Below are 20999 nucleotides of genomic sequence, written 5' to 3'. Positions count from 1 at the left end.
TCCAATTGTAAGAAGCCTGGCTTTCACTATCTACAATAAATGTACTTACTTTTCAATTCTAGTATACACACAAATGTAGTTTCAGGATTGCTAACTCATATCCCTGTGAGAAAAACATTTACTAACTAGATTACAGTGCTTAAGTCTTTAGCTTTGTGCTCACTGAAGATACTGCTTCTAAGTTACTTAAGTTAGTTGTTTCTTTTCCATCCCCTTAAGTATGGTCATGTTATTCTTTCACAATATATTTACTTTCATTTGTTAGTATTTACATTCCAGTTTGTGTTGTCATCATTTCCTGCTTGGTTTTAATCATTTGCTTATTTAGGGGTATGTGAAGAGTATGCAAGACATTACTGATTCTAAGAGTCCTACAAAAAGATATAATCAGAGAAATGTTACTCTACTTCATCCTTGCTAACCTATTGCCATTCCCCTCTTCTTTCTATCCCTTTCCTTTAGGTATCAGTCTTGTTAGCTTTTGGTTTATCCTTCCTGTATTTTTTTTTTGTACAAATGAACAGATGTTTGTGTATTTTCTTACAGCTCTTCTTTCTTATATGAAGGGTAGCATGCTATACTCTTTTGTGCTTTGCTATTTCTCATTTTATAGTATGTCTTAGAAATCACTTCATATCAGTTCATAAAGCTCTTCCTCATTCCACTGTGTATACATATCATGGTTTTTTCAACCACTTTCCTATGAATGGGTATTTAGGTTGTTTCCAATACTTTGTAATTAAAAACAATATTGTAATTAATATATTTCTGTATATATATTTTAATATTGTTGGAGGTATATCTTCAGGATAGATTCTTAGAAACAGAATTGCTGGCCCCATTGGTTGAAAGGTAAATACATATGTCATTTTGTTAGACACCACGAAATTTCCCTCCAGAAAAATCGTACCAATTTGTATTGCCATCAGCAACGTATAAACAAGTCTATTTCTTCACAGTCTTGCCAAAATGTTTCCACATTCATATTTTCCATTCTGACTAATGAAAAATGCTGAGTGGTGTTAATTTGCATTTACCCAATTTCCAGTGAATTTGAATATTTTTCATGTTTGAAGGTCATTATTATATCTTTTATCATAAATTGTTCATATAGTTTTCCCATTTTTCTATTCTGTTTTTCTGTCCTTTCCCCCTCATTACTTATACATTTAACAAAATTACTTGGCTATCGTGATAAATAAAGGTTGTAGGAGGACACTGATGGAAGCAGGGAGACAATTGGTGGTTTCAATAATCCAAATGAGAGATAATGCAAGGTTGTCACAGTAAAGGTGGTAAATAATGATCAGATTCCAGGTAAATGGAGAAAATTTCCTAACAGACTAGGGCATGAGAAAAAGAAAAATCAAGGTTTACTCCAAGTGTGTACACTTGAACAAGTGGAAGCCTGAATTTGTCATTAACTGAGATAGAGAAGATCTTGGTTGAGGCAAATTGTGGGTGTGGATAATTAGAACCTAGGTTTGGCCTGTGTTAATTTTGAGATGCCCACTGGACTTCTAAATAGAAATGTCAAGAAGGTGGTTGGATACACGATATTGAAGTTCAGAGGAGAGTTCCTGAATATGGGTGGTAATTTGATCCATGAGAACTAGGTGAGACTATCATGACTGAATATAGGTATAAAATAAAAGACATACAAGGACTGAGCTGTATGTAACTCCAATATTATGGATCATGGAGAAGGGAAGGAATCAACCAGGGACTAAGGAGCAACCAATAAGGTAGTAGGAAATCAAGAATATGGTGTCTTGGTAGCAGAGTGAAGAACAAATTTCAATGACAGATTTATAAAAAGTGTCAAATGCTACTGACAGGTCAAATAAGATAAAGACTAAGAACTGACCATTAGATTTAGCAATATGTTGATTGTTGAACACCTTGAGAAAAACAGGTTTAGTGGAGTGGTAAAGACAAAACCCTCATTTGAGAGAATTTCAGAGTGAGAAGTAGGAGTTTGAGACCATCAGTATAAACAAATTTTGAGAACTTTGCTATAAAGAATTCAAGCCACATTTCCATACCATGGAATTTATTATCAGAAGAAATGTGGTGCTTGATGATTCCATGAGCAGCAAAGCCTTAATAGTAAAAGAAGCAGAAAACATCAAAAGGAGAAGGTAAGAAAATGAAATGAAATGAAAATGGATGCAACATGTCTATTAGGATGATTTTAGTTGAATTTATTTTATTTAACAAACATTGATACATTGCTATGTGTCAAGCACTATTCAAGGATTTATAAATACAATTCATTCAATAATCTTCCAATCCTCAAAATTCATTTGAGATTGCCCTTTTTCCAACCTTTAAATGTATTCTGACATGAGCCCACCACTTTACCTTCTCTGTTTATACTGTTTCCCTAAGTGAAGTTTTCCAGACCTATGACTTCAAATAATATCTATTTACTGATAGCCTTTAACTATGTATCTCCTAGCCCCCAAATTTAATGTTTTAGCTTGATGGGAAAGTGAATTTTTAATATTTTAGTTTGTATTTTCAATTTTCCCACAATGGACATGTACTGATTCTTTTATAAAATGTTTAAAATTTTTTCAAAGGAGGTAATAATTCATGAAATTATATTCCCACTGATAGATAAATTAAGACTGACAATTGACCACTGCATCTAGCAACATGGAAGTCACTGGTGTCCTTAACAAGATCCATTTTGGTGGAGTAGGGGGAGAAAAATCTGCCTGGAATAGTTTGGCAGTTCCTCAATGAGTTAGGGTATGACCAGCAATTACACTCCTAGGTATATACCCAAGAGACTTGAAAACATTATGTCCACACCAAAACATGTACCCAAACGTTCAGAGCAACACAGCAACATAACATCCTAGTAGCCAAATGTGTACACAACCCAAATGTCCATAGACAAATGAGTGATAAAGTGTGTTATATCCATACAGTGGAATATTACTCAGCAATTAAAAAAGAATTACATACTAATACATGCCCCAACACAGATGAAAACATTAAGCTAAGTGAAAGAAACCAGTCACAAAGGGACATATATTGAATGATTCATTCCATGCATATGAATATCCCAAACAGGCAAATTTATACAGACAGAAAGTGTTGGTGGTTGCCAACGGCTGGGGGAAGGAGGGTCTGGGGAGTGACTGCTAATGGGTATGAGGTTTTTTGGAGGTAATGAAAATGTTCTAATTAGATCATGTTGATGGTTGCACAACTCTGTGAATATAACCACCACTGAGTTGTACACTTCAAAAGGGTGAACTTTATGATATACAAATTATCTTAATAAAGCTGTTACAAAAACCCAAAAAGGCAAGAGAATCTAGCTGATGCTCAGTTTGCATTTGTTCTACTCCTTCTCAGTATTTTCTGACTTATTGTTTTCTATTTTGTTGCCAATGTCGAGGTTTTATTTGACCAACACTACTTCCAGGAATTTGTTAATCATTTAAAAAAAAATAACCCTTTTCTCCCCCTTAATCCCCATCTCTACACCATTCTCCAACTCACCAAATCAAAGATAACCAGATAGGAAAATGTCTGCCTCTATTATGAAAAACTACACTTTACCACTTTAAAAAGTATTAAATGTGGCCATGTTCATATTTACTTTTCACACAATCCAAGTCACATATGTACATATTCCCCCCCACACACAAAAAAAGGAAGCATTTGTCTAGGAATAATAACATATCACTTTAAGCAAACAATACACTATATAGCCTGAATTCTAAAACCCATTTTGTATTATATGAAACTACTTTGTAAAGGTTATAAAACAAATGTCCCTCACTCTTGAGAAATGTTTGAATTTTTAAATAATGCTGCTATAATACATTTTTTCATGAAATTAAAAAAAACTTACAACAATGGTGAGAATGTATCATTTATGGGTAAAGAGACATATAGATATACAAGCCCATTGGAAAAGCTAAGTTTAGAGCTGATTTCCTCTGTTGGATTGTATAATTTAAAAAGTACACAATAATTACCTATTGTTGGAATAACATCTGAGCAATTTAGCTAAATGTACAAACAATAACAAATATTCAAACTTGGGGAATTCAAGTTAAAGTAATAGAAAAATAGAAAACTTTTCCTTCCAAAAAGAGGTATCTAGACAAAGATTCAGATACCCCATGAGATTATTCACAAAAGTCATATAATCAACCTTTTCTGTATTCCTTAAATAAAATTTTATAATCAACTGATGAAAAGACAAGTTTAATATTCAAAGACACTTTCAGAATGCATCTATAATTAACTTAATGCAAAAGTATATGAAAAAACACAGCTATTTCACTGGTCTTTACGTATAGCAACATTTCATTATTTTTGGTTCATCTTCTTACGCATTTCTTCAAGAGCTGCTTCTTTTTCTCTCAGCACCTGCTTAAGTCTTCTTATTTTTTCATCTCTAATGGTTTCTTCTAACTCTGGTGGTGTCATGGGGAAAATATCTTCAGTATAGTTTTTACTGAAGGAATGGCTTTGTTCAAAAGCTGTATTTGAACTCAGTGTGCCTTTCTCTTCATTCCCATGGGTAGAGTGTTCTACCTCAGATCTCTTTTCTTCCCTGGTTTTGTTGCAGCCTCTGAGAATGTTATGGTGTGATACATTTGAAGTTGGTAAAATACTGCTAACGAGTTGGGAACTGGTGACATTAGTTCCTCCATTTACAGTTGTGTTATAAACACTCTCAGTTCTTCTCTTCTTTGTGTGATCCATCTTCTTATTGGTTTTTGCTTTTCTTTTCTTATCAAAACCCTGTTGCAATGTTGAGTAAGATTCCAAAAGAAAAACAAAATATTATTGCTGAATAGTGTGCTCTCGAATTTAACAAAGTTTGCAGATACAAATATTTAGCCATTAAATTCAACTCAACAAAATATAATTCACATATTCCTGCTTAAGTCAAATATTAGAAGCTATATTGATCTACTATGAAAACCTAACAACCATTTGTGAAGAGCATAAGAAATAGAATTTATTTATTTATTTTCTCCTCTGCAGAGTAGGCACATAGGGAAGATTATCACTGGGAAAGGTTGACCGGTTTCAGATCTGAAGTTCAGGATATTATACAATAATGAAATATTTATAAGTAGAATGACAGTAAGCAAAGTTATAGGGATTTTATTTTCATCATCATTGTGTAGATTTCTTAAGATGTTTAAATTAAAGTAATACTTCAGTGAGTATCTGCATGCTTATATTTTCCCTGCATTTCTGTCATTTCTTTTCTTTTCTTTTCCTTTTTTATTTTTTTTGGCCATGCCATGTGGCTTGCGGGATCTTAGTTCCCTGACCAGGAATTGAACTGGGACCCTCAGCAGTGAGAGCTCGGAGTCCTAATCACTAGATTGGTAGGGAATTCCCTAAAGCAACATTTTTAATTAACTGGGGATGCATTTTTACCTGTGCATATATGGTTCTTCTTAACATTGTTTTAGTATAATACATATACATGCAAATTTGGTAACAACTATCATTCATATTAATGCACAAGACTAAAAAAAAATCAAGAAAATACATTCATATATCTTTGGAGTACCTACAAAGGACACTTTAAAATCTATTACCTGTTTTCTCCCTTCCTCCTTCACTATAAACTCTGTCTCTTTGTAAGTATCACTTTTCACCAAACAGCTAAAGGAATCAAAACCTCCTCCAGAGCCCAAATGGTGAGGAATCCGAGTAAGGCACACGCTCAAATCTTTAGTGAGACCAAATATCTTTCTAAGTTCAGCATCATTGTTCAGATATGATGCCTTATTGCTTCTTCCTTGGGAATTGTTCTTGTCATTTCTTTCTTGAGTAACTTTTTCTAATGTTGATGCCATCTCATTCTGGATCTGGAAATAGGAAAAGAAAACACACAAACAATACTGCCAATTACTTAAGCTATTTTATCAGACTAGCAACTAAGTGATTACCTCATCTTACTTAAAATGCTATGCTTTAAAGTCCTAAATGATTGGATTGTATTACTCTTGCCTTACCACCCACACTTGAAAAGCTGAACTTAACTGAGCAAAACCAAAATGTTCTCCTACAATTTTACTTTCTTGTACTAGGAAAGTAACAGGTAGTTAATTCTCAAACAAATGAAATGAGAATACAGACTAATGACAAGTTAAAAATAATCAATATAACATCATGTTGGAAATTGTCATCTTTTGGAAAACTCTTATAGCTTTAATCAATTTGTACTTAATCAGAATTTACCTCCTTACATCTCTGTAGTTCATTGAATTCTGTACTGAAGGGGAGAAATACTGAACATTATTAAGTAGACCTCTAAGAAGGAAAATGTGGGTACAAATATTTAGTGATTACACATACACATATCTTAAGTAGAACAGAAGGATAACTATGTGGATATGTTGAGTAATTGAATGATTCAGAAAGAAGGACTAAAAAGAGGAACAGGAGACTTGTATACTAAAAACACAAAAAACAACCAAACAACCCAATCAAGATGTTGATAAATTCTTTTTCCACAAATGACTGAAAGGTATTAATTAGCCATGTCCTGCCCCTTCTACCGTCTACCTAAAAAAGTTGCCAGATATCTCCCTACCACCACAAAACAAACAAACAAATCCCAGCACTGCTCTGTGCATAATATTAATCTCTTCATATACTAAAAGTAAGCTCTTAAGTATCTATGTATGCATGTATATGTATTTATGTGTACAAAGATAAGTATGTGTGTGTGTATATATATATATACACACACACACACAATTTTACTAAGCTTTGAATTCACATTATCCTTCTCCAACTCTTCTAAATCTTGTTGCTCTGTGATTTGTTTGTTTAATTTTGCTTTGAAGACTTGGCATGCCAAATGATTCTAGAGAAAAATACTGCTTCAGCTCTCTCTATTACACTCCTCAAACATTTCCTTCAGATGAAAGCTTTGACTTAATTAAGCATTCATGTGCGTATGGTATGTGTGTGATGAAGAGGAGGATGGGAGAGGAGGGAAAGAGAGGTATCATAGATAACTAACTTTGAGAATTAAGAAAGAAAAATTTTCTATATACATAGATAAAAAGAACACCCTAACATGGGAAAATTACCTTTGGTTCTTGGTCTCTGAAAACACACTGTTGTGAAGTAACAGTTGTTGCATCAACAGAGGAACTTATTTTCTCTATGCTGTGGATGATATTTCCTTTTCTGGGGGAATTCTGTCCTGTACTAAATCCATCTGGAAAGTCTGGCTTTGAGAATAAAGTCTTACTGTGCTTTAAGTAGTTAATGGATTGGTTCATACTATGTGGGTCTGGGGTAGAAAGAGATGGTTTCTCCACTTTCTTATTCTTCTCTGCCCTTAGATTGGCCATGGAAGCAAGCTGGGTATTTGAAAGTGATTTTGTCTCCATCTGGGAAGATTTACTTTTAGCCAAAACAATACTTACAACCTCTCTGGATATTTCTGTGACTGGACTTGAACTTACTATCTGTGATGTATCTTTTCTTGGTGGAATATCAGGAGAAACAGAATTCTCTTGGTCAATTTGTGATGGCAAAACATCTGTCCCCTTTTTAGCCAATAGATAGACTTTCCCATTAAACATAACCAAAGCATTATCTTTAATAGGCATACTTTTGGGTTGTGTCCCACTAGGACTGATGGTACTCAATGGTGGCAAATTTACAGTATTATCTCCCAAACTTTTCCTATCTACAAAAGTTTTTAAAATCTTTGAAGCCACATTATTTGAAGATTTAACAGGAACAAGAGATGGAGTGCAAGGCTGTAGATTCTCTTGAAAAATCCATTTCACTGGAGCAGCTTGAGAATGCTGACCACCTTTTAATTGTGTCTCTTTAGCAACATTCATTGGAATCTGTGTGGTGTTTAGTATCATTGGCTTTGCTATTTCTGTAACAGGTTTTGGGTAAATGTTTTGAAAGTTCTTGGTAACTACATTTTTCACTGTATTTACAGGAGATACATAAATAACAGTTGGTATTTGGGAGGCCTCAACTGTTCCTGAGGTACTTGTGGTTGCAGTTGCAAGTATCTTTTGCTGAACTGAAGGAGGCAATGAAGACGCTGGTACAGATTTCACTTCAGCATGGGCTGGAATCTGTAAATGATGCCCAGAAGGCAAAACCGGAGACTTCACAGTCATTGGAAGACTCTGGGTATTTACTAAAATATAAGATGAATCATTTTGTGTTGAGGAGGGAGAAACAGCAAACGTTTGCATGGTGAGTCCATCAATTTTCACACCATGCCTCTGAACTTTAGAAACTGATGAGGTAAAATTTTCAGTTCCCACAGAAGTAACTCTAACTTTTTCTGCTGTGTCTACTGTTCTTGTAAGAAAATAGTTTGAAGAACTGGCTGGCTGAAAAATGGGCAATTGAACTGATGCACTTGTGGAGGAGCTGGAAATCTGAGTCTGAAAAGTAACTTGAACTGGATTTCCTGTATTCCCTTTCAAAGCATCAGACATGACTGTAGATTGAACTAGTGGTATAAGATTTCCAGAGGAATTAGGAATTGGAAGTAATTGCAGAAGATTTTTTCCATCCGAGCCAATCGTCTGAACTACTTGGTACATGCAGCCTGAAACACTTAAAAGAACATCGAGTAAATAAATACAACATACTACATGGTATATACATTTTATTTAAAAACAAGTATTTGCAAATACTATGTTTTAAAAATAAAAATTTATAAAATATAATAACGTAAGTATGTAATTTGTCACTTTGAGTTTTCAAAGTGAAATACTGCAAAAGAAAGAGTTTGAAGAAGTAGAAGAGATAATCAAAGGTATGGTCAGCTTTGATATAGATCTCCTCACATGATTAGGCAATGGGTATAAGATATTAGCATTTATTCCTAAAAGTAGACTTTTCTAAGTTTTACCCTGTATAAAATTTCAGCTACTAGAATATGCTCCTCTTAAACTATTAGCATCCTTCCTTCTTTTCCTTAAATTCTTTCCTCTAGTCCTTCTCCTTTACTATTATTGACCAGGATTCTTATTTTACCTCCATTTATGCTTATTCTATTTCCCTCACTTTTTTCTCCCCCTACCCAATCTGTTCTGTATTCTTCCCACTGATAATGACAAGTTCTACTGTCAGCCATTCTTTTGCTTAAGGCATCTCTTAAGATGATACCTTAGTTCGCCACATTTCTGGAGACTAAACTGAGTTACTCATGTAGGAACCAGTTTCTTCTTTGATTTATTGTTCCAGCATGTTTGATGTTTGGTGTTAAATAGCTATTGGTATGGCAATTACTCATATTAGTTCCAATTGTCAGTCAACCCATATTTACAATAGCAACATCATTTCAGCTGAATGGTTTTCAGTGAATGTGGAATACACTGGAAGTCAATAATTTTTTTAACTTAGCCTATTTTAATTCTATTAAAAGTTATCAGCTATTACTTGGCACAGATTATCTGATTTTTTTTAAAAAATCCAATACTGATCTGTATCTGTTTGTACAATCAATTATTTGTAGATTACTTAAATGCAGACACCTCAAGTTATACCTGAAACCACCCTTCAGTTCTTGGAAAATACTAAACCCTCATGGGACTCAGGGTAGTCACACATGCTACTTATTCTTCACCCACCCATATACTCAACTCTCAACATAAATGATACTTCCCAGAAGATATATTCTCTGGCCACCTTAACTACCCTTGCTCTTCCTTCACAGGTAATAATATTACATCTGTTAGTTTCCTTCATGGTACATATCATAAGTTGTCATCATATATTAATGGATTTTTTCCACTGGTCTACATATTGTCTCTCATACTAAATTCCAGCAATATGGGTACAGAGTCCATGTCCTATAGACCCAATATGGCCTTACATGGCTAAGATTAAATGAAAAAAATTTAAGAATGAAAAATAATAATAATTAGAATTCTCAGTAGTGTAAAGGTGTGTTTTTCTGCCTATAGGTGTTTTTAAAGCTTCAGGTATTAATACAAATCAAAGCCAAAAATTCTGTGCATCTTAGGAAGCACTGGATTTAGTTTTACCTTTCTGCAACCCCAAATAACATAATTATATCCTTATAAATATTTAAAAGTTTTCTGGCCCTTTGATAGCACTTCAAAATGTTATATTTACTTTCAATAAACTAAAAGTTAATCTCTAAAGAAGTGTGAACATAAAGAAAAGTACGAATTCTTGCTTTGACAGCTTGAAGAAGAAAACCCACCTTCACCTCCTCCCTATCCCCCAAAAAGCAAATATAAACTGGATCAGAACTTAATTTATTAAACCAAAATTTACTGAGTGTCTGTTATGGTTTAGGCACCAGACTCAGTTATGTAGCTCAGTAAGCTACAGCCTGGGGCCAAGTCTGGCCCTCTCCCTGTTTTTGTATAGTACACAAGCTAAGAATGGTCTTTATATTTTAATTTTAAAAAATCACAAAAATAACATTTTGTGATATATGAAAATTATGTTTCAAAACTCTGTATCCATAAATAAAGTTTTATTAGTACACAGTCACACACATTTTTTATGTGTTGTACATGGCTGCTTTCTGCTGCAACAACAGAGTTAAGTAGTTGCAGCAAAGATCACATGGCCTATAAAGCCAAAACATTTACTATCTGGTCCTTTACAGAAAATGTTTGCTAGCCTCTAAACTAGTTCAACCCACAATCCCTAAAAGAACTTAAAATGCTGGGTACATGGACATGTAAATAGGCAATTTTTATTGAGATAAATGATGTACTTGGAAGAGTACAAAAATGCTCACTCCTTTTCTTTAAACATTTTCTTCCCAAGGTTTCCTAGATATGACATACTTCTATCCCTGTAGTGACTCTTCAGTCTTCTTTGCCAACTCATTCTGCTTGAATCAACCTTAAAATGTTGGAATTCACCAAAGCTTAGAGTAAATTCTTCTCTTCTTACTCTGTAAGCTTTCCCCCAGATGATTTATTTTATATGCATGATTTCAACTAAACTACCATTTATATATCAACAATTCAAATAGTTATATCTTAGCTCCTTTGAGATTCAGGCTTATATGTCCAAATTCCCTCTTGACATTTCCATTCAGAATCTCAAATGCACCTAAAACTCAACATGGTCTTTTCCAGTGTTTTTCCTTTAGTAAATGGCATCTGAACTATCTTAGATGCCTAAATCTGAACAAGTAATTCCAACTTTCTTACCATTTGTATTCAACCTATCACAAAATCCTGTTGATATTAACTCCTAAATTTCTCTTGACCTATTCAATCGTTTACAAATCAATTGTTCCCACTCTAGTCCATCTCTGGCTTGGTCTATTATGGTAGCTTCATAACTGGTCTTTTCTTCAGTCTACCATCTCCTCTTCAAATTACTCAGCACTCTAACGCCAGCCCTTCCCAGCTTAAAACATTTCATCAGCTTCCCACTTTCTTTGAGTGGTAGAAAGAAAATCAAGAGATTCTGATGCAATGGAAGCCAAAGGAAGAGAGAGTTTCAAAAAAATTGGGCAATTCTATTGAAAGTTTCTGAGAGGCCAAGTAGGATGCAGGTTAAAAATGTATACTGGAATTAAGGGCATGAGGATCATTGATGGCTTTAAAAGAGCAGTTTGGTGAGGAAAGAAGTTGGTAGGAGTGAATATGAAGACAACAAGGATAGACAACTCTTTTATGAACTTTGACTGTAAGAGGAACAGAAAAACTGGAAAGCAGCTGGAAATTAAATGGGGTCAAAGAAAAGTTCTTTTTTTCTTTTTTTTTTTTAATGTTAGGTGAACTAGAACATAAATGCTCATGTGAGTCAATGAAAGGAAGAGACTGGTAATAAAGGAGAAAGAGGGGTAATTAATAATGTAAAATTTGAAAAGGAGGTAGGAAATTGAGACCATAAGACAGTTGAAGGGACTGAACCTTAAAGAGAGCTGGAGAAGTATGTCTTTTCATCGGAACTGGAAGAGAGGTTAGGTGCATTTGCAGGTAAATTTAAAGCTCTGGTGTTAGAAGGTTGAGGTAATTCTGATCTAGTGGCTTTTACTTGCACTATGAAATAAGGATATGACATCATTTGCTAAGAAGAGCAAAAACAGGGAGAGATTTGAGGATAATCAAAAAGATTTGAAACAGTCTTTGTGAAAAAATAAGCTGACCTCAGAAAATATCAGGCAGCGTTGATGGCCCAGGGAGATAGGTAATGATCATGAATTCATAGTAATACCAACCTGTGCTCATGAGAGTCTCCTTGTTTCACCAGGTATAGGCAGAGAAAGTAAATCACTAAGTTCATCCAAGATTGGGGTGGCTTCAGAAGGGTATAACAAAAATCAAAGAGGAGCAAAAGATTTTAGGGTACTGAAAAAAATTACCAAATGATGAAATACAGAATCTATACTAGATGGGAAGGAAATGAGAACATAAAAGGCTAATGTATAGGGAGAAAATAAAGGGAATGGACTGAGGGCCAGATAAAGAACAGTCAGAGTGGGAATACTTAAACAACTAAGCTAAAATATAGGAACTGGTGTTTGGAAAGCAGGATGCCTAAATCAAGAATTTTGTAGATGCAGCAATTTCATCTGATAACAAGAACTACAGAAGTGGATAGCTGGTGATAGAATGGAGAAAACACTGAGGAAAAAGATCTTTGTACTGAAAGACCAGGTGACAAAGAGGTTATCCATACAGATGCTAAAGTTATGTAGGATTAGAGAGAAGATTGGGATGTGGGTGCCAAGTTCAGAGACAGAAAGTTGGTAGATGGTGTTAATGAACCATAGTTAGGACCATCTACCAACTTTCTGTCACTGATATGCCAAAAAGTTGACTTGAAGCCCACTGTCTTCTGCAATCTATTTTCTTTCCCATTATTCTACGACACCTTATTCTCAAAGATTATGAAATATGTCTGCACAGTTAAATCTGGCTTTACTCTATACTCATTCCCTAGGTGCTCTCTGCTGAAATTAGCACTGGTAGCTAATTATCCCTCCATCTTGAACCTCTTTCTACTACGATTTCCATTGTGTACAATATTTCTTGTCTTTCTTAATGTTCCCTTTCTTATTCATTTTCTGCATTTTAAGTATCCAACTATGACTTCTCCCCAAAGTACAGTTCTTGACCCCATTTTTTCTTTAACACATTCTTCCTTTGTAAATCAACCATACTTCAATAAAAAAATAAAATTTAAAAAAGGCATTCTTCCTTAAAGAGTGCACCAAGGTAATAGTTCAAAGCTTCAACTATTACCTTCAACTATCTCTTCTGCAATGATGACTCTCACATTATATCCTTTTATTCTATCCCCTAATATTGACCTCAATTCCGTATTTGTGATGTCTGACCAAACATTTTCACTTTTAATACCATTACTTTAAAGTTAAAATTACTCTGTACTGAAAACTACTACTCTATCTTACCATCCAGTCATGTGTCAGCACTACTGTTTTCCAGGTCACTTAGGTCTTAAATCACCTCGTAATCTCTATCTTTACCACCCTCTTTATTCATCTTTAATTCACCCATAGTACTTTGTATAGATGCTTACAAAGGATAAACATGCAATAAATGTATACTGAATGAATCACCAAGTCTATAAAGTTTTTTTTTCTTTTTTACAGCTCTTACTCATATTCTCTTTCTTCACCTTTGCCACTTCTACTTGCTAGATCAGACCTGCATCACCTTGTATCTAGTCCTCATTATCTCATTCCTGTGTTTGGCTCTGACTTTTAAACTCATTTTTCTGACTGTGGCCATTATCATTATGTATCTCTGGCAGACTAAATCATTGTTTTCATCCTGTTACCTCCTTGCTCAAAGTTTCAGTAATTCATCATTGCCAACTCAGCCTGACAGGAAAATCATCTACAATCTAGCCCCAACCAATCTCTACAATAGTACCACCTAGAACATCTCAGCATAAAATCTCTGGTCCTACCAGAAAGGTCTCTACTATTCTGGATTGTCTCATGTACATTATTTACTGTAAGTATTCTTTAAGGTTTTTTTTTCTTCTCTAACAATTTAAAACATAGTTATAAACTGAGGATCAATCCATCTTCTCCATGAAATATCTGCTAGTCACTCAAACTCATATTAATTTCTTCCAAGTTGGAATCCCTAAAGCACTCTCATTGGTGCCACTAATGCTAGGAGTTACATAATGCCTTCTATAAGGCCTTTGATCTTAGTTAATTTAAAAAAATTAGTAAAGTATTTTTTTCCTCAGTGAGCTTGAAACCCCTTATGGTCAGAGACTATATCATTTATTTTGTAACTGTTCTTCCAATACCAAGCACAGTAGGCCCTCAAAAAATTATATAAAAAATAAGGCAGCTCTTTCAAATATTTCAAATATATTGAAATGTCTCAATACCTTTATTGTTTAGTCTCATTTAGTTTATGTACTTCATTTGTCAGTAACACCTGGCTAACACATTAGAAGCTTCAACAGAGCAGAACACACGCTTTTATAATTAATTATTTGCATGGGGCAAACACATTTTAATTGGCATATTAGTTAAACAAATCACACAGAATTCTGATACTTCATTCACATACTTTATTATATGGCCCCTATATTTCCACTTTATAAAAACATTTATATTGCACAAACTCTTTTCAAATCTAATCATGGATTTTTCCTCTCTTCTTCATTTCCCCTCCAAAAAAGGGAAGGAAAATACAGTTTCTTCTATGTCAGTATATCAGTAGAGATTCATACAATCTACCAGAGACCATAAATTCCTTAAGGGTAGGTTATTCTATTCATATCTATATTCTCTACACCTAATAGAGCAACTGGCACACTGTAGACAATATTGGCTGAACTGAATCCTACAAGCTCTGATTTTTAAAAAGTCTGTGATTTCCTAGTAACAAATGGAATGAGTTCTAAAAATTAAACTGAAATGTAGAATGCTAAGGAAAGAAGTGATAAATCAGGGTGAAATTCATACTTCTTCAATCAACATATATATTTTTCAGCTATAGGAGAGATCTTCCACTTAACATACTAAAACCCTATAAAGATTCTGTTTTCTTAAAGATCATATTCTGTTAGCTAAGGTTAGAACTAAAACTAAAACCGGACTTTGCATCCCATGCTCTGGTTAGGTCACTTAAAAAAAAGAGTAATCAACATGCTAATTACTTTAAACCAACTAGGATGTGAACTAAGAAACTACACTGGAAAACTAATACAGTTTAAGGCTTTAAAAGAGAACACAGGAATACATTAGAAAGATTATGGGCTTCTAATCCTGGCTTTTCCAATTATTAGTTGATTGACTTTGGTAAATTTACTTAACCTCTTTGAATCTTTCTTCATTTGTAAAGGTTTGCTATAATTGGTTGGGATTCTAATAAGCTCCCAATATAGGCTAGATATCATCTTCCACAAAAATATATAATTGGTGTTCAAGAACAAGTAAATGAATCAGATAATCTTTTGAAAATGTGAGAAATTTAATAAAAGATATATTAAACATACTTATAATATTATATAACTTCTGACATTTTTGACTATTCTAATTTTGAGTGAAGCATTTACAGATTAGATATGGAATGATAAAAATTTTGCAGGTTACTGAACATTTCGTAGATAATTTTGCAAAATTTTCAACTGCTAAGAGACTTTCTTCCATCTTACTCTCTCTGATTCAACATTATGTACATACATAACATACACAAGTACATAATGTAATAATATATATGATAATATTTACCATATAATATTATATACATAATAGATATGTTATTGTAAACAGCTGTCATTAACTCTAACCCTAATAAACAGTCCAACAAGGTAGGTATTGCCATTCCTATTTTATAGTTGAGAAAATGAAGATTTAGTAATATTAAATAACTTATTCAGAGACATGCTTTCTTGGGCAATCCCATGCATTTTCTTGTATTTACTTTAGCATAACCCTAATATAACAGGGTCCCAAAAATTCATGAATAAACTGAGAGATTAATGAGAAATAGATTTCAGTTAGCCTTATGGTATGTGTGTCTTTCTCTCTCTCTGCCTCTCGTACACGTACACACACACACACACACACACACAAATCACAAAAGCTAAGACAATAACACTTACACTGTACAAAACTAAATGCACACTGAACTGACAATGAAACATTATCTGTCTAACCAAACCAAGCCCCCTGCTGAGGACACCCATTTTAGCTCCCTATTTAAGAACAAAGGGTCAAAGGCAAATAGAAGCCAATGGTCTATCACTCTCTATTTTCAGCTCTGACCCTGCCTGAGTTTCAGATTCAAATATCTCACTGATTGCTTTCTTGGTGTGTTCCTCACCTCAATTAATTTACCAATATCTACCCAGAAAATTGGCATCATAATTGATCCACTTTTCTTCATGCCAATTCACTGACAAGGTCTGCCTATTTTCCTTTCTATATTTCTTTGAATCCAACCCTTGCTCTACATTAGCTAGTGCAGGCTCTCTGAATATCTGAAAGGACAACTGAAATAGAATCCTTATATGCCTGACCCCTCACCCCCAAATCCACACTGCCATCAGTTACCTAAAACGACACCTGACCATGACAGTTCTTTTCTTAAAATCCTCTGAAGGCTCTCCAACAGATGAAGTCTAATCGTTTCAGCAAACCCTTAAGAGCTCTCTATTTATCCCACTTATTACTAGTAATAAGTCATACTGCTGTTTTTTTTAATCAATTCCCTCTTCCTGGCATAGCCTGCATTCATCTTTAATTGGACAGCTGATACTTACATTCCCCAACTCAGCCACTCCAGAAACCTTTCCTACAATTCCCTTTCTGTATGCCCTCACAGCATCATCCTGTATATAACACTATTAAAACGTGTATTACATCATATCCACCTCTAGACTTAAGGTTTTTCATGGGCATGGCCCATATCCTACTCTTTAGTCAGTCTCTCAATTTAGCACAGTCTGTCACATAGCAGGCACTCAGTGAACGTTTTTTAACCAAATGTTTGAACGATACAGATAATAAGTGGTGACGCAGAATATGAACCTAGGTCTCTGTAACTCTACCTTGTTTCTGTAACTCTACCAAGGTCTTTGTAACTCTACTGTACCATTCTGACCCCTGCTTTCCTCTTTGCATATGAAGTTCAAATCTAAATAAACTTAATGTTTACTGTCACAAATATCTTCCAGATTTTTCCTTTGTACTATAAGATTAAATTTGGGTTTTACATTTTATGCACTGATGAAGAGATACTTTTTAAACAATAAACATTCTGTATCACATTACTGAAAAACTTTACAGCAGGAAAGAAGTAACTCAAGAAAAATTCAAGTACCTACAGAAAATAATAAAATCATATAGTCATTTTAAACTTATGAAAAAATGATTTTGTACCATCAAAATATAAGAAAATATAAGAAATATAAGAAAATGAAGCTTCCAATAAACTAAAGAGATGACATTAATCCAACTATTTGCAAAAGTATATTTGGACATCATGCAGATTGTTACTTATAAAAAAGAATAGAATCAAATATGCAATCAATAACCAAAGTAAATGTCAAATTGTTTCAGAAAGGCATCTTGTAAATGTCTGAAGTATGTGATTTAAAATCTAGAGGATTTGAATAAATGCATTCAAAAATGATAAAAAATAATGCATAAACCAATGAGTTAATGAACTCCAGATAACTGATGAATGTAACTAAAACAGAATTCAACTTGTAATGTTTTAAAAATATAGATAGCCAAAAGAAGTAGAAACTGGATAATAGAGTTAAAGTACACAATACACAAAAAGTAAGGTTCTTACTCTATCTAATTTCTGATATTGAAAAAGAATGCAATCCTGAAACAAATTATGTTAAATTAGGGTAAATCAGATGTTATAAAATATCCAGGTACTAAAACAAGATAGAAGAAATGAACAATCATTAAAGACTAATTCTATTTTTGAATATCTATACAGGGCACTACCTCTGCCTTCCCCTTCAACTTCCACCAAAAATAAGCCAACAAAAAACATACATGCACAAAAGCTGGCTCTTGTTAAGATCTGAAATACAATGGTTCTTTCTTGGCAGTTCTTCCATATGGTTTTAGCTCAACACTTTTGGTGACCATTTCTCTTTAGAATATTATGCATACTTTTTTAAAGTGTTTATTACAATTAGGTTTTATAGCTACTTGTAACTACCTACTTCCTGGGCTAAAATTTGTACAGAAGTAAAGTTGTATCCTTACGATAATAATAATAGCTAACATTTAAATAATGCTTTTCTATTTTTCCTACACTAAGTATTTTAGTATATTCATTCTTTTAATCCTTAAAATACCTCTAGGTGCTCTTATTTACAGACTGGAAACCAGGTCACTTGGCCTCACAAATAGTAACTAGCAAAGCTAGCATTAAACCTAGTGAGCCCGATTTTCTTCAATCATAAATGCTCTTCCATGATTTTTATATCTCCATTTCCATGCTTTCTTCTTCACATTTTCCTTCTGCAGGGACTCGTTAACTTTCTTCTCGCCGCTTATTATATACCCACAAACCATGGAGAGTACAACTTAAAATATTCTACCATAGCAAACAATTTTGTTCCAGTTTTATTTCTTCTTGATTAATATGAGCTTAAAAAAACCACTGAGTTAGTGATAAACTATTGTCTAAATTTACAAATAAGTGTCTAAGAAATACTAGAATCTCCCCCTGACAAATGTAGTTCCTCTACATAAACATCCAATTCGAGACGACATTCTCATTACACCTGCTTCGAATACGCTGTTCGAAGGGATTAACTTTACATGATAATTTCTCTATGTTCACTTTTCTTTATCTTCAAATAAAGCTATTATTCGAAATTTTAAAAAAATCCATTCCCTTATTCCAGAACAATTTTTCGGTTTCTATATTCATATACTCTTATCAATTACACAAAAATATGTCCTTTCCTTCTCACTAACTCTCTTAAATTACAGCTATTTTCCCTGAAGGTCCAGCGCCACCTGAGCTGCACTTGCTAATCCGCGCGGATTGCTGCGTGTTTTTCTGCGAGTGCGCGAGAATCTTCCAGAAGATTTTGCTCACACAGGCGCGCCGGCCATGTTGATTTTCCTCTCCCGTGGAGATCTACTCTGTCAGCCTATGAAACTTCAGACGCTGGAGTCCTGCGGAGCCAGGGCAGAGGCTGACTGCGTCAGGCTCTGAAGAGGTTTTACGTTTCCGACAGGGATGTGCTCTAAGGGCTCTAAGTGCCAAACTGCCGCGAACTTCCCCTGGAGTGCTCACCCAGCGGGATCAAAGGCATCTGAATTGCAGAACGTCAGGAAACGACGGCCGACTCGACATCCTGCTAAGAGACGGGCGAGGTGCGGCCATGTCGAGGGAGATTCGAAACCGGTACTTACCAGTGCGAGGCGTTGCCTGACTTTTCCTCTGTAGGTTTCAGGAAGACCCTCTGTAGGTTATTGGACATTTTAGAGGAGTGGAAGGGACCAGTACATCCAGGAAAGGGGGCAGTGTCGGGGCCGAGGTCCTCCAAGTGGCGAGAACCAGAGCGAGAGAATGTAGGGATGGAGTTGCCCCGTAGCAGCTCAGAGAGGTTAGAAGCTGAAAGGAGAGCGACGGCGGGCTCTCGAGAGGGCGTATCCTGAGGCTTCGGATGGAGGCGGCGCAGCCACCAGAAACCGGAAGAATCGAAGAGGCTGACGGGGCGGGTCCGTCCCTAACCTCTGAGAAAACAGCCCTGAGTCTCCGCCTCCTCAGCGCCTAGGAGATCGCTCCAGAGTCACCGGGAATCAGCGCGGGAGGCGTGGCCTTAATGGCGCCGCCCCTATCGGTGCCGGGTCAGTGGTGAAGACCAAGCCAGACGGGCTCGGCCGACCCCGCCCACCAAGGCCGCCAGCGAGAGCAAAGCTCAGCCTAGCAGCTTCCGGTATCGCCACATCCGGTCGCCAAGGTGAATGGCTCGCTAACGCCCCGCCCTTATGCTGCGATCCAATCGCAGGTGATGTTTGCTGTCTCTTCTTCCGGATCAAGTAACGAATCGCCAAAGAAAATTCTCCAGATACCTACGCAAAATAAAATGTTTCCGGGGTCAATCGCAAAGTTTCTGCCTTTGTATTCGCCGCTAGTGTAAGTTTCCTCTCCCGCCAGTGCTTTAAAAGACATCGGAGCGCTCTTTTGAAGCCATATGCACTCCTGGCGTGAGAAAATTTTAGACGCCTGCCTGTGGCAAGCGCCTGTATTATTGCTACTTCCTGAGGGTTTCTTGTTTTTTCCTTTCTTGAAGCTTTTCCTCGAGATTTAACCTAATCTCTCTCTCCACCCCACCCTTAATTCTCGCTCGAAATTACTTATTGTCATATAGTTAACTACTTGATTCTCTAAAAGTTTAATTCCCCATATAGACTTACTTTTTGGCATCTTTATTTGGATCTCCAGAGAAAAACTTTGCAGAAGTCTCTTGATTCCCGCTGTTAAAATCTCTTATCTGAGGAACAGGTTAAGTCTCTGGCTTCAGCTGGGACTAGAAGGAAGTTGTGGGAGGAGTGGTTTAGGAGATCCAGTTTTATCAGCTAGAGGCAGTAAAAATGTAAACTGGCTCAAATTTAGGAGATTGATGTATGGTAGCCAAGTTAAAAGGTTTATTTTGGTTTTTTTAAAATGCTGGGTACTCATTCTCCTAACTCCTTAATCAGCTAGTACTGATGAAAGATCTTGATGTTCTGATACAGAACGTAATACTTTTTAACTACTGTTCATTCTTTGTTAAAGGTTAATTTTAGCGATGTCGAATCCTGTGTGTAACTGGCATTTATCTTTCAGACAAATATTTCCCATACTAAAGAGGGGGCAGAGTGGTGAGCCCTTAATACTGTCTTGGTTCTGATCATCATCCTATCTGTGAAAGCAAAACTACTTGAACGAGTTGCCTATTCCTGGCTTGTTACATTTTCTCACCATTCATTTCTTAACTTTGCAGTTTGGCTTCTCCTCATATCCAACAGCACTTCTAAT

General features: G+C 35.3%; 1 protein-coding gene across 3 annotated transcripts; it reads right to left on the bottom strand.

The window, feature by feature from the left end:
• Nucleotides 1-1965: 1965 nt before the first annotated feature.
• LRIF1 (ligand dependent nuclear receptor interacting factor 1) lies at nucleotides 1966-19983 on the bottom strand. 3 transcript variants are annotated; one of them, XM_089918154.1, is made up of 4 exons: nucleotides 19388-19983; nucleotides 7098-8599; nucleotides 5592-5864; nucleotides 1966-4776 (listed from the first exon to the last, which is right to left on the bottom strand). In XM_089918154.1, the coding sequence occupies exons 2-4, from the start codon at nucleotides 8592-8594 to the stop codon at nucleotides 4339-4341; spliced, it is 2208 nt and encodes a 735-aa protein (XP_089774280.1). In that variant the 5' UTR covers nucleotides 8595-8599; nucleotides 19388-19983; the 3' UTR covers nucleotides 1966-4338. The 3 variants fall into 3 exon arrangements, with proteins under 3 accessions (XP_089774280.1, XP_022439804.1, XP_022439806.1); XM_022584096.3 differs by having other exon boundaries at nucleotides 7098-8607; nucleotides 19388-19980; XM_022584098.3 differs by lacking the exon at nucleotides 7098-8599 and having other exon boundaries at nucleotides 1972-4776; nucleotides 19388-19884.
• Nucleotides 19984-20999: the final 1016 nt, after the last annotated feature.

The sequence above is a fragment of the Delphinapterus leucas genome, chromosome 1 (assembly GCF_059928025.1).
Source record: "Delphinapterus leucas isolate spDelLeu-1000000601 "Yukka" chromosome 1, BTC_Dleu_Yukka2, whole genome shotgun sequence".
In the NCBI taxonomy this organism is placed as follows: Eukaryota; Metazoa; Chordata; class Mammalia; order Artiodactyla; family Monodontidae; genus Delphinapterus; species Delphinapterus leucas.
Note: the sequence above shows the minus strand (reverse complement) of the source record. Positions and strands in the feature narration are given on the sequence as shown.